At 51.9% G+C, this 13,614-nt stretch overlaps 1 protein-coding gene across 4 annotated transcripts in view; it reads left to right on the top strand.

Annotated features, from left to right (window-relative positions):
- The first annotated feature begins 1,679 nt into the window (after positions 1-1,679).
- rhpn1 (rhophilin, Rho GTPase binding protein 1) overlaps positions 1,680-13,614 on the top strand; it is a 15,586-nt gene continuing 3,651 nt past the window's right edge. For 2 of the 4 annotated variants that reach the window (XM_064334195.1, XM_064334193.1), the window contains exons 1-9: positions 1,680-2,323; positions 5,962-6,077; positions 10,471-10,599; positions 11,517-11,592; positions 11,675-11,752; positions 12,077-12,201; positions 12,494-12,660; positions 12,956-13,140; positions 13,353-13,509. In XM_064334195.1, the coding sequence (XP_064190265.1) occupies positions 2,228-2,323; positions 5,962-6,077; positions 10,471-10,599; positions 11,517-11,592; positions 11,675-11,752; positions 12,077-12,201; positions 12,494-12,660; positions 12,956-13,140; positions 13,353-13,509 (1,129 nt within the window). In that variant the 5' untranslated portion in view covers positions 1,680-2,227. The other 2 variants (XM_064334197.1, XM_064334196.1) reach the window with 2 other exon arrangements.

Genomic DNA, 13,614 nt, shown 5'->3' with positions numbered 1-13,614 from the left:
TCTATTGTCCTGACCCCGCCCACTCCACACCCCATCACCACTCTGACCCCACCACTCTCCCTAATCTCTGACCCCACCCCTCATACCCTTATCACTGCTCTGATCGGCCCAGCTCACCCCATCACCACTCTGACCCCGCCTCTCTCTCAGACCCCTTTCCACCACTCTTACCCACTCCACACCCCTCTATTGTCCTGACCCCGCCCACTCCACACCCCATCACCACTCTGACCCCACCCTCTCCACACAGCCAGTGCCCTCACCTGCCTCATATCCCTGCACTCTGATTGGCCCCAGCTCACGCTCCATCTAGCACATTGTCGTTTGACTCCTCCCTTTTTCTGTTTGCTCTCTTTCATCCGTCCTCCTTTTCCTACCTGTCACTCTCCTCCCTTCATCCCTCCTCCCCTTCACCCGTCCTCTCCGCCCCCCCCCCCGCCCCCCCCAGTACATTTTTTGGAAATGGAGGAAAAACAGCAGTCCCAAGCAAACAGGTATGAGAGCCAGACTGAAGACACTAACTCAGTATCGGTGTACACGTGTATAAGAATTATCTTTCAAACCCCCTCAAATGTGTAACCCCCCCCCCCCCCCCCCCCCTTCGGCCATGCCCTGAACTGGAACGTCTATGCAAAGCCTGCCTTTTCCAAATGGAACAATGTGTCCTTCATTTATTAATATTACTATTATTATTATTATTATTATTATTATTATTATTATTATTTTTGTCAGTATTAACTGTATTTAAAGGACCATATATCTCCTCCATTATCCTGCTCTTAAAACTTGTATGAAATTCAGTTTAAATAAAAAAAGAATTCTCAACTACTCAGTTTCTGAAATGTGTCTGTTTTTGTGTACTTAGTGTCCCTGTAACAGATCATAACATCATAATAAGTCACATCATCTTACTTCTTGTCAGGATTGAATATGTACGTTTATGGTTGTTAGTCCTGTTCATTTCCTTTTGCCTACTTTTTTGTGGGAATACAAGTGGTTACTCTCAAAGTTTTTTATTCGTTTACTATTTGTTTCAGCATTTATTTTGTGAAAAGCCATTTGGTGAAAGCCATAAAAACACCTCCAATATCTGGATTTTCCAAATTAACAGGCACACTATTCATGGTTAAACCATATTAAAACGCAGGGTGTAGAATGTGAGAAGCTGAACCAAAAATGAGATGGCCAGAACAGTTATTATTATTATTATTATATACAGGCTTATTAAGAACAAACAAAAACAAAAACCTTTAAAAACTCAGAAATGAGAGCTTTTAGACAGAAGGTTGTTGGTTTTTTTTGTTTGTTTACTTAACGGCTTCGTGTGCCAGCCGTCACCTGACACAGCGGACAACGGTTTGAGGGACGTCGCGCGGGTCCTTTGTCCGCTGCGCGTTCGCGAAGGCCCTCACAAGAATCCCACCCAGCGCTTCGATGCCTTTGCGTTACCAGGGGCAACGGCGATTATGCCGTCATAAATAGGAGACCCCCCCCCACCCCATCCACCCACCCACCCACCCGTCCATCGTGCCGACGATTGGGTAGAACTTTCGCCAGACGCGAGTCCTGCTAAGGGGATCTCGTTCGTCAAAGGGGGAGCCAGTCAACATTTGCTGGCCACCATTAGTCAGATTGCACTTTAGTGTCCCGCCCCGTGCGCAGTGTTTGGCTCATGCAGTGCAAAGTCTGCAGTGCGAGCTTTGGTCAGACAAGTGCGTGTAGTTGTCCGACAGAAGGTGGCCCATTGTTGCTTTAAATCTGTTTTAAATATATATATACATATATTTGCCCCAGACTTTAGGTGGAGCAACATGTTCCCGAATGTTCTCTGGCTATGTATTTGAAGGGAGTAAAATTGCTTGCGGGATATCAGCCGTATTTCATGTTCTTTGGACATTGTTGATCGCGCTGGAAATAAGCGAGCTAAACACTTTGCGTGGAGTCGTGTTGACACTGATGCTTATGACTTTGCGCCGTTGATTCACTGTTGATTTGCCAAAAGAAAGATGAGAGTTGACGTAGGCTACTAAACTGGCACATTAGGTTCAGCGTTGAATTAACTTACACATATTTGCCACCTAACCGGTCTTGGCAAATGTAGAATTCGGTTTTCTTCTGCTGACTGAAACGGCTACTTCGGTTAATCCGGTGAATAGAGCGCGGAGCCGCACAGGGAGCTCACTAATTTAAATGGACACATTCTGACGGCTTGGTTTGCTGGTTCCCGATGGAGACGGAGATGTCTGACCCCGGTTCGGACGAAGAACAAACGGCACAGACTCCGATGGAAGAAGATAGTCACAGCAGTGGAAGCACACGAAAGGTAACGGTTCATGTTGTTTTTCTTTCTTTTTTCATTTTTTTTTTTTCATTTTATGCAGGTTTAACTGGATGCACATGAAGTATGTGTGGTTTAGGCACCAGGCATCAGACTGCTAGTTTACATGGTAGTTATACTGATGATGATACATGATATAGAAGATAAAAATATTTACTTATTGACTGGTGACAGGAATGAGTTTCAATGGATATGCGGTTACCATTTTCCAACGTGAATTATGATAACATTTGTTAAGAAAACTGATTGAGCATCCACAATGTGCGCAACAGTCGGATTTCAATGTTTGCTTATGTGAACATTGTTTTATAAACGATAGCTTGCGTTACCTTAGCATCTAAAATGGTAGAAAGCTGCACAATAGAATGTCCAGTGTTCAATTCAACTCTAACAGTGATAATTCAACACTCAGCAGATACCATTTGGAGCCAAATTGAGTTGAATGAACACCGGACATTTTACCGTGTGGTTTGGGGGTGTTGATGACACGCGCAGGACCCGCTACTTCAAACCAGCTTCTCTCCAGGATCCTCGGGGTCCCGTTTATCTGCGATCAAACTCCTGATAGTCGAGGTTTCGCGGTTAACTTCGCCAAGCGCCGGTGTCGTCCTTTATGCGATTAATGCAGTTGGCTAAATACATAGTAAAATGTCCAGCGTTACTTCAACTCTTAACAGATAACATTTATTCCCACATTCGCCCGGGTTTTATTTGTTAAGCGTTGAATTAACACCGCTCGAGTTGAATTAACACTGGACATTTTACTGTGTGCAGACGTCATGAAGCAACGTTTTTTGTTCAGTTTTAACGTCGGACTTCCAGTGAAAGCGACGATTTTTGATCGAAGACAGCCGTCTAGTTCTTGTTTTGCTTCGGAAGTTGACATGCCCCCTTATCTTGGCCCAGTGCGCACAGTACACACAAAGTTAACTCGCAGCCAGTTTGCTCTGGAACACTATCTCCCGTTAAATACACGTAATTGTTTCTCCACCGTCAGAAACTGTCCAAGTCTGTATCATTCCCGTGGATGTGCTTATCCGGGGTTTCTGTAGATTTTGTAAATAATGTTGGCACAGCAGTGCATTGCAGTCATACGTTTCTAAACGCGGAGAGCGGCATGGTGCTCGCGCGCTCTCTATCTCCGGCGCGACGCTATGCTCTCGCGCTGTCCTCGCGGCGTTGATTCTCGGCAAGAATGTTTCAGCACCGCACTCGACATTGAAACGTTGTGCAAAAGTAACTGTCCGTGTATGCTCGTCCACGCGGTTTCTCTGTTATGAATGAATTCGGCTTCCCCAGTCGCTGATCGCAGGTCAGTATCTGGCTCACGCAAAGTGGTCAAGGCCTAGACTGTGTGGCTGGTAAACTGACCCTCAGTCTGCTGTTGACCTGGTCGACCGGACCCTCTACTGCCACCTGGTGGGATGATGGGTAGCTGGGACGAGTCCACCATGGTAACCCCCACAGGCTGAATGAGGATTAGCTGCCCTGTGGTCATAAAACAACTAAGAGGGAGGGGACATCTTGCATTTGACATTTGTCTCTCCCATCTCAAACATTTTACAAATAGTGTACAGTGTTAGTGGGGTTAGAGCAGCATTAGCATGGGTGAGCATTAACCTGGGTGAGAGCAGCGTTAGCCTGGCTGGGCACAGCGTTAGCATGGGTGAGCATTAGCCTGGGTGAGAGCAGAATTAGCATGGGTGAGCATTAACCTGGGTGAGAGCAGCGTTAGCCTGGGTGAGTGCAGCATTAGCCTGGGTGAGCACAGTGTTAGCATGGGTGAGCATTAGCCTGGGTGAGAGCAGCGTTAGCCTGGATGAGCGCAGTGTTAGCATGGGTGAGCATTAGCCTGGGTGAGAGCAGCATTAGCCTGGGTGAGAGCAGCGTTAGCCTGGCTGAGAGCAGCGTTAGCCTGGCTGAGCGCAGCGTTAGCATGGGAGAGCGTTAGCCTGGGTGAGCGCAGCGCTAGCGGTGCGTTAGCGGGGTCGCTGAGTGATCTGGTGAGAACAGCGCAGGCAGATTTGGCAGCTTGCTAAAGCTGCAGCTCAGAGGCTGGGGCCGGACAGTTGAGTCATTGTTTCGGGCAACAGCGCAAAATCTTTTTTTTTCTTTTTTCTTTCTGTTTGTTCCTTCATTCCCCCCTCCCACCACCACCACGGTCACCGATGACCCAGTTTTCCTTTGTGTTTTTTGACAGGCCCCCTTCTCCTCCCAAACCCCCCATCCCCTCACCCCCCTCCCCTAAACACAGTCACTTTGGGGCCCTTTTGTTAGCGCCCCATTATGAAGTAATGAAAGTGAAGGTTTTAGCGTCGGCGCTACGTAACCGTGGCTTTGTTCTCCTAACGACGTGCAGCCCGATAGCATGGGCGCTAACGAGTCCCCGCCGTGGCTAGCCCTGTTATGAGCGCACGCTGCACTGGAGCCCTGCGCTGAGGTGCGAGTGTGTGTGTGTGACAGTGAGTGTGTGTGTGTGTGTGAGTGAGTGTGCGTGTGTGTGTGTGTGTGTGACAGTGAGTGTGTGTGTGTGTGTGTGACAGTGAGTGTGTGTGTGTGAGTGAGTGTGTGTATGTGTGTTAGTGTGCGTGTGTGTGTGTGTGTGCGTGTGTGTGTGAGTGTGTGTGTGAGTGTGAGTGTGTGTGAGTGTGTGTGTGTGACAGTGAGTGTGAGTGTGTGTGTGTGACAGTGAGTGTGAGTGTGTGCGTGTGACAGTGAGTGTGTGTGAGTGTGCGTGTGTGTGAGTGTGTGAGTGTGTGTGTGTGTGTGAGTGTGAGTGTGTGTGTGTGTGTGTGTGAGTGTGAGTGTGTGTGTGAGTGTGAGTGTGAGTGTGAGTGTGTGTGTGTGAGTGAGTGTGAGTGTGTGAGTGTGAGTGTGAGTGTGTGTGTGTGTGTGTGTGAGTGTGTGTGTGTGTGTGTGTGCGTGCTATCGTCCGCGGTGCTGACTCTCTGTAACGAGCAGACATAGCGCTGCTGGGGTTTGTCCCTTGGTCTTATTATTTTTTTTGTTCGTTTTGTTTTTTGGGTGAAGCTAAATTAATGACGCATTTTCACACAGTCTCTGGTGATGTCAGCAGAATAGTATGTGGATTGGGGTCCCACAGGCTGGGGGTGCGGGGTTGGGGGGTTGGGGGTGGGGGGCATTGCACTGATGAGCTAGGTATATGAATACAGAAGCCAAGCTTTCTTCCTCTCTCTCTCTGCTGTATTTGGTTTTATCTTTTTCATTTAGTGTTTTAATTTTTTGATGTTTGTTTCTGTGAGTTCGTGTTGTAGTCTGAAAGGAGCAAATCTCTCTCCCTCTCTCTCTCTCTATCTCTCTTTCACTGATGCATCTGCGGATACTGTTGCACCACAGTCACAGCTCGTACACACACACACTCAGACACACACACACTCAGACACACACACACTCACACTCACACACACACACACACACACACACACACACACATGCTCAGACACACACACTCACTCACACATGCTCAGATACACTCACACACACACACACACATTCACACACACACATACACACACTCAGACACGCACACTCTCACACACTCACTCACAGACACACGGGTAGTTTGATTGACAGGCTGCTGTGTTCCCTCCCCTCTCCTGCAGGGCTGTGACCCGCTGTCTCAGACGCAGCGCAGCAGACTGCAGCACCGCCGCGCGCGCATCAACCAGCAGATCAACAAGGAGATGCGCATGAGGGCCGGGGCGGAGAACCTCTTCAGGTGAGGGGCGGGGCGGAGAACCTCTTCAGGTGAAGGCGGGAGACTTCAGTGAAGCGGCGAGAACCTCTTCAGGTGAGGGCGGGCGAGAACCTTCGGTGAAGGGGGGGCGAGAACCTCTTCAGGTGAGGGCGCGGGCGGAGTACTCTCAGGTGAGGCGGGGCGAACCTTTTCACGTGAGGGGCGGGGCGGAGAACCTCTTCAGGTGAGGGGGCGGACTCTCAGGTAGGGGCGGGCGGAGCAACCTTTTCAGGTGAGGGGCGGGGCGGAGAACCTCTTCAGTGAGGCGGCGGAGAACTCTCAGTGAGGCGGGGCGGAGAACCTTTCAGGCAGGGCCGGGGCGGAGAACCTCTTCAGGCGAGGGCCGGGGCGGAGAACCTCTTCAGGTGAGGGGCGGGGCGGAGAACCTCTTCAGGTGAGGGCCGGGGCGGAGAACCTCTTCAGGTGAGGGCCGGGGCGGAGAACCTCTTCAGGTGAGGGGCGGGGTCAGGTGGGACAGGAACGTGGTCTGTGGAGAGAGGCTGGGGTCAGCATTGAGGGGTGTGGTCTGTGGAGGAGGGGTGCGGTCAGCAAAGAGTAGGTGTGGTTAGCTGTGAGGGTGGAGTCTGCAGAGAGGAGGCGGGGTCAGTAGAGACGGGGTGTGGTCACTGGGGAGGGGGTGAGGTCATTGGAACATTCAAACATTCTAAATAAGCCATGGAACTCAAAACATGAAAGCAGAACCTGAAACTCATAATGGAACAATGAGAATGGAACAGCATAGAGGATGGAAATTAGAGAAGGGAACATGGAACCCAGAGGACTGAACTCACAGTGGAACATGGAACCCAGAGGACTGAACTCACAGTGGAACATGGAACCCAGAGGACTGAACTCACAGTGGAACATGGAACATGGAACCCAGAGGACTGAACTCACAGTGGAACATGGAACCCAGACGCATGAACCCTTCGGTGGAACTCGCTGGCCTGACCAAGCCCGGGCTCCTGAATCATTAACGTCCCGCCATGTGCGTAGTAACACCCGTCCGGCCACCGGAGACGACAGGCCCGTGCCCCGCTCCCCCACGCCCGCCAGCTGCTCCGTGGAGTAATTAGCGCTCGGGGCACTGTAACGGGAGTTTTTAATTTGAGGCACCTCCCCCCCGCCAGTGCTGCACCTCTCGTATGTCCTAGGAGAGGTCGCCATGGCGACCGGCGGGACGCGGAGCGGACTCTGTGTGGGGGGAGCCTGGGATTGTGTGCCTCGGCCCGGGCCTGGTTTCCTGGTTTCGGTCACGAAACAAACAACATTTATACCCAAGAAACTGGGTAAGGTGAGCTTAAAGGATCAGCTGCTGTAAGTAGTTCATTAGTCGCTGAACGACGACAGAAGCCAACAGACCCTGCGGCTCTCCGGGACCAGGGCTGTGGACCCTGTGGCTCTGCAGGACCGGGGCTGGGGACCCCAGCGGACCCTGTGGCTCTGCAGGACCGGGGCTGGGGACGCTGTGGCTCTGTTTTTAAATGAACACCACCACGTTATTCCTGCACTCCCAACATCCAACTCATAAGGAAACACCCACAGCAGATCCCACACACCCCCACCTACGCACAACCACCACCACACCACCACACACCCCGAAGTCTGTTGCTATTTAAGCAAAGCTTGTTTCCAGGCAGAGAAGGGTGTGTTTGTTGAGTGAGTTTATGAACTTATAAGTTAATCAGTACAGCCGTTCGGTCATCATTACCTCTGATTCAGCCCCCCCAGCTACCTGCAGAGTCTCATTAGGCAGCAGAGTGAAGCGGCGCTTCGGCTCCGTAACAACACGCACACAGGGACCAGGGCCGGGGGCCCCTGCGGGACCAGGGCTGAGGACCCCTCCGGGACCAAGGCTGGGGAGCCCTGCGGACCCTGTGGCTCTGCAGGACCGGGGCTGGGGACCCTGTGGCTCTGCAGGACCGGGGCTGTCTGATATGGAGAGTGTGAGGATTCTGACGGCACTGCTCTCAGATTCAAGGCTTCCTGGGTAAAAACTGTCCCAGTGAGGATTCCCTGGTCACATGTGTCCCACTCTCTGGCTCACCCTCCTCTTCCTCATCCTCCACATGCTCTTCCTCTTCTTGTCCTCCTGCCCTTCCGTTGTCACTGTCCTGCTGTTTTTAAATGAACACCACCACTGCTATTCCTGCACTCCCAAACATCCCACAGCCTTATAAAGGAACACACACGCCTTACACACACACGCACACACACACACACACGCCTTACACACACACACACACCTTACACACACACACACACACACACCTTACGCACATGCCTTACACAGACACACGCACACACACACACACCTTACACACACACACACACACACACACGCCTTACACAGACACACGCACACACCCACCTTACACACGCACACACACACACACACACACACCTTACACACACGCCTTACACAGACACATGCACACACACACACACCTTACACACACGCCTTACACAGACACACGCACACACACACACACCTTACACACACGCCTTACACAGACACACACATACTCACACACACCTTACACACACGCCTTACACAGACACACACACACTCACACACACCTTACACACACCCCCGGAGAGTCTGTTGCTATTAAAGCAAAGCTTGTTTCGCAGGCAGAGAAAGAGGAGTGTGTTTAGTTGAGTGAAGTTTAATGAAACTTAATAAAGTTAAATCAGTTACAGCCGTTCGGTCATTCATTAACCTGCTGATTCAGCCTCCCCCACGCTGACCTGCAGAGTCTGCAGTTAGGGCAGCAGAGTGAGCTGTGCTGGGCTTCGGCTCCGTAGACAATCAGAAGGTGAACTTTACCGTGTTTCTGATAAGCTAGCAGCCGGACAGTCCTTTTTTTTTTTTTTGGTGTTTTTGTGAGGGTGTGGATTTTGCACCTCCTGTTCCCCAGGTTCCCTTGCCCTCCTCCTCTTGTCCCCATTGAGAAAAAAAACTCAGCACTCCACAGAGCTCAGGAGTTCGGCGACTTTCACGCACCAAAAAACAAACAAACAAAAAATAAACGGCTCTTGTGGGTCATTAGGTTTAACAGAGGTCATTAAAAAAACGATCTGTCTATCTTTCTCAAAACCCCTAACCCCACCACACGTGATACACCGATTCCCATAAAGAGCAGTGACTCATGGGAGTGGAGGGGGTGACGGAACACGTCGTCGTCATGGAAACGGGACGGGGGCCTTGTGCGCTGTTGGGAGCTGATTTTGCGCCTCCTGCCTGCACCCCTCCCCTCCCCCTACCTGATAGCGGGCTGACTCCGGTAGGATCACTTCCTGACAGTTTCGCCCGTAAACCCTCATAATTTGTTCTATTAAGTTAAGATGCGAGTCAACTTCCTCTGACACCGGCTGATGGGCCAGTGTCTTTGGAATTGACCTTACACACTCACACACACTCACACACACACACACACACACACACACACACACACACACACAGATTCTCTCACACACACGCACGCACGCACACAGACTCTCTCACACACACTCACACTCACACTCTCACACACACAGACTCTCTCACGCACGCACGCACAGTGAATGCTGGCTGTAATGTGAGTTTGAGGTCAGGGACAGCATGGCTTTATAACGCTGCCAACTTCGCACTCCCTCAAAGTGTGTGTGTGAGTGTGTGTGTGTGTGTGTGTGTGAGAGAGTCTGTGTGTGTGTGTGTGTGTCTAAGTATTCGCTCACTGTAACAAACCCAGTCAGTTATCATCAAACGGACCAGGAAACTATGTATGTGTGATTTGATAAAGTACAGGATTATGGGTAATGGAGGTGGGGGTCTGATCCTGTTTGAATACTCTGATATAATAGCACCCCTCCCTCCCTCCCTCTTTATTTTCTCATTCCCTTCATCTGAAGAGCCGGCTGGCTTCTGCTGCGCTGCTCTCGCCAGTGCATGCTGGGGGATTACGCGAGCGCAGGACGGGACTTCAGAGTGCGGGTCCTCAGGGCAGGGCTGCGGGGGCGGGGCTTTGTCCGGCAGGGGGGCGGGGCCACAGCAGGAGGCGGGGCCACAGCAGGGGCGGGGCCACAGCAGGGGGGGGCTTTGTCCGGCAGGGGGCGGGGGCCACAGCAGGGGCGGGGCTTTGTCCGACAGGGGGGCGGGGCCACAGCAGGGGGCGGGGTGGTGACAGCTTGCACAGTGCTAATCGCTCTCTCGCGTGCGGGCGTGTGACGTTTGGGGTAATTGGATTGACGGGGTGGGGTGGGGTGGGTGGGGTACGAGGGCGATGTATATGTATTTATATATGTATGTGTGTGTGTGTGAGAGTGTGAGTGTGAGTGTGAGTGTGTGTGTGTGTGTGTTTCAGGCGGGTGACAGTGTGTACTTGGTTCTCAGGGCTACCAGTAATCAGAAGGTGAAGGAGACGGTGGCTCTGGAACTCAGCTTCGTCAACTCCAACCTGCAGCTGCTGAAGGAGGAGCTGGAGGAGCTCAACAGCAACATGGAGGTGTATCAAACCGACAGGTTCGACTCACTCACTGACTCACTAACTCACTGACTCACTGACTGACTCACTCAACAGCAACATGGAGGTGTATCAAACCGACAGGTTTGACTCACTCACTGACTCACTAACTCAACAGCAACATGGAGGTGTATCAAACCGACAGGTTCGACTCACTCACTGACTCACTAACTCACTGACTGACTCATTCACTCAACAGCAACATAGAAGTGTATCAAACTGACAGGTCCGACTCACTGATTCACTGAGTCACTCACCCACTCACTCAACAAAAAACATGGAGGTGTATCAAACCGACAGGTCCGACTCACTGAGTCAGTCACTCCTCACTCATAAACCTAGAGAGGCATAAGAAGTCTTGGGGACTGTGTACCACTTTTTGCTGAAGAGTTCTCTCTCGTGTTGGGACAAGATTCCCATCCCCCCTAGTGAGGTCCCTGTAAGGTCAGGTCAGGTCAGGTCAGGTCCCTGTGAGGACCACCTGTCTGCTTTACGGGGACAATCGGATTGGAAGAGCGGAGAGCCCAGCGGGGGCATTAATGGGATTTTAGTCAGGGAGATTCAGTCCCCCATCTGCCCCTGAGGTTCTCACACATGCATACACACACACACATGCACACAGAGACTCATCAAAGAGAAACACTTCCCTTGTTGAAGAGAACAAACAGAAGAAAATCTGCCCACTTGATTTCTCTTTAGGTAAATGAGACAGTGGGGCCTATCGCCATAGCGATGTGTGTGTGCTCCTGCAGGAGCTGTTGCGATTGTGCTCCTATGTGTTGGGATAGTGTAGTGCATAATTTTGTGTGTGCAGTAGTTTTCTTTTGCTCTGACTGTGTGTGTGTGCTTGTGTGTGCGTATTGTGTGTGTGTGTGTATTGTGTGTGTGCGTGTGCGCGCGTGTGTGTGTCCTGCAGCGAGGCCGTTAATGTTCCCATGATCCCGCTGGGCCTGAAGGAGACGAAGGAAGTGGACCTCTCTGTTCCTCTGAAGGTGAGCGAACTGCTTCCTCTTTCCTGCGGTTAGGCCCCGCCCAGCAGCTCTCTGATTGGTGCGTGTGATGCCCCGCCCACAGGACTTCATCTGTGAGCACTATGGAGAGGACGGGGCCCAGTATGAGGGCGAGATCAGAGAGTTCATGCAGCTCAGACAGGTGAGCCTCTCTTCTCACCTGTGTGTGTGTGTGTGTGTGAGAGAGAGAGCTTCTGCCTTCTTTAATCTCTTCTGTTAATTTGAGCTGAATGAAATTAAAGTACTCTCATCCTGTGTGTGTATGTGTGTCTGTGTGTGTGCGTGCGTGTCTGTGTGCGTGTGTGTGTATGTATGTGTGTGTGCGTGTGTGCGCGTGTGTGTGTATGTGTGTATGTGTGTGTGCGTGTGTGCGTGTGCGTGTGTGTGTGTGTGCGTGCGTGCGTGTGCGTGTGCATGTGTGTATGTGTGTGTGTGTGTGTGTGCGTGTTTGTCTGTGTGTGATAAGGCTATGCGCACTCCCAGTAGGAACGAGGAAGGGCTTGAGTTGTTAATGGAGTTCTACAACCAGCTTTACTTCCTGGATCACCGTTTCTTTCCGCCCAATAAGACGCTAGGGGTGCACTTCCACTGGTAAGTACCACCCCCTACCCCCTGCCACGCAAACACTCACACACACACACAGGCTTTTCAATATTATGTAACAGTTATTCGTGGCCATGAAAAGTTATGGTAAGCTATGGTAAGTCATACATACAAGCACACACTCATACTCACACAAACACACACACGCATAAACACACACACACACGCACATACATGTACCTGGCTTTAGACGCACTTGGACAGGGCTTCCTTTTGGAGACACTTGATCCCTGACCCCTGACCCCTGACCCCTGACCTTGGGCGTTGGTATGTGTTTCAGGTACGACTCCCTGACAGGGGTACCCTCCTGCCAGCGCTCCCTGGCTTTTGAGAAGGGCAGCGTGCTCTTCAATATCGGGGCACTCTACACCCAGATCGGGGCGAGGCAGGACCGGTCCAGCGTCCCAGGCATCGACTGCGCCATCGACGCCTTCCAGAAAGCAGCCGGTAAGGGCCAGCAGGGGGAGCTAGAGGGACCTGTACATTATGGGGAAGTGGTGGAGGAAAAGGGGTTTGTGCATTATGGGGACCTCGTGGAGGAAAAGGGGTTTGTGCATTATGGGGACCTGGTGGAGGAAAAGGGGTTTGTGCATTATGGGGACCTGGTGGAGGAAAAGGGGTTTGTGCATTATGGGGACCTGGGGGAGGAAAAGGGGTTTGTGCATTATGGGGACCTGGGGGAGGAAAAGGGGTTTGTGCATTATGGGGACCTGGTGTGCAAAAAGATTCTTGTGTCCCGCAGGTGCGTTTAACTACCTGAAGGAGAACTTCTCGAACGCGCCCAGTCTGGACATGAGCGCGGCGTCGCTGTGCATGCTGGTCCGGCTGATGGTGGCGCAGGTGCAGGAGTGCGTGTTCGAGAGAGCGCTGCTGCTGCAGGACGCGTGTTTCACCTCCCTCCTGCAGGTGGCGCAAGAAGCTGCGCGGGTGAGCGCTGACAGATACACGCACGCACGCACGCACGCACGCCTGCGTTTACACCTACCTGCGTATGCCACACCTGCCACTGCTGCGGCATCATTGTGTGTGTGTGTGTGTGCGTGTGTACAGGTGTCGGACATGTACTCGCTGGTGTGTATTTTATTTATCAGAGTGTGTGTGAGTTGTATTCATGTGTGTGTGTGTGTGTGTGTGTGCAGGTATCAGACGTGTACTCGCTGGTGCAGCAGACCATGACTCAGCCTCTGGTGAAGGACTACGTGCCGTTCTCCTGGGCCACCATGGTGCAGGTCAAGACCGAGCACTTCCGCGCCCTCTCCCACTACTACGCCGCCGTGGCTCTGTGTGAACACGCCCGTGAGTTACCCAGCATGCCGTGCTGCGTTTCGCACCGTTGGTCCGCCGGACCCTGGCCCTGTTCTCAGCGCTGACAGTGCTGTCCCAAACGCAGCGCTGGAAGCT

The sequence above is a fragment of the Anguilla rostrata genome, chromosome 4 (genome assembly GCF_018555375.3).
Source record: "Anguilla rostrata isolate EN2019 chromosome 4, ASM1855537v3, whole genome shotgun sequence".
Classification (NCBI taxonomy): domain Eukaryota; kingdom Metazoa; phylum Chordata; class Actinopteri; order Anguilliformes; family Anguillidae; genus Anguilla; species Anguilla rostrata.
Note: the sequence above shows the minus strand (reverse complement) of the source record. Positions and strands in the feature narration are given on the sequence as shown.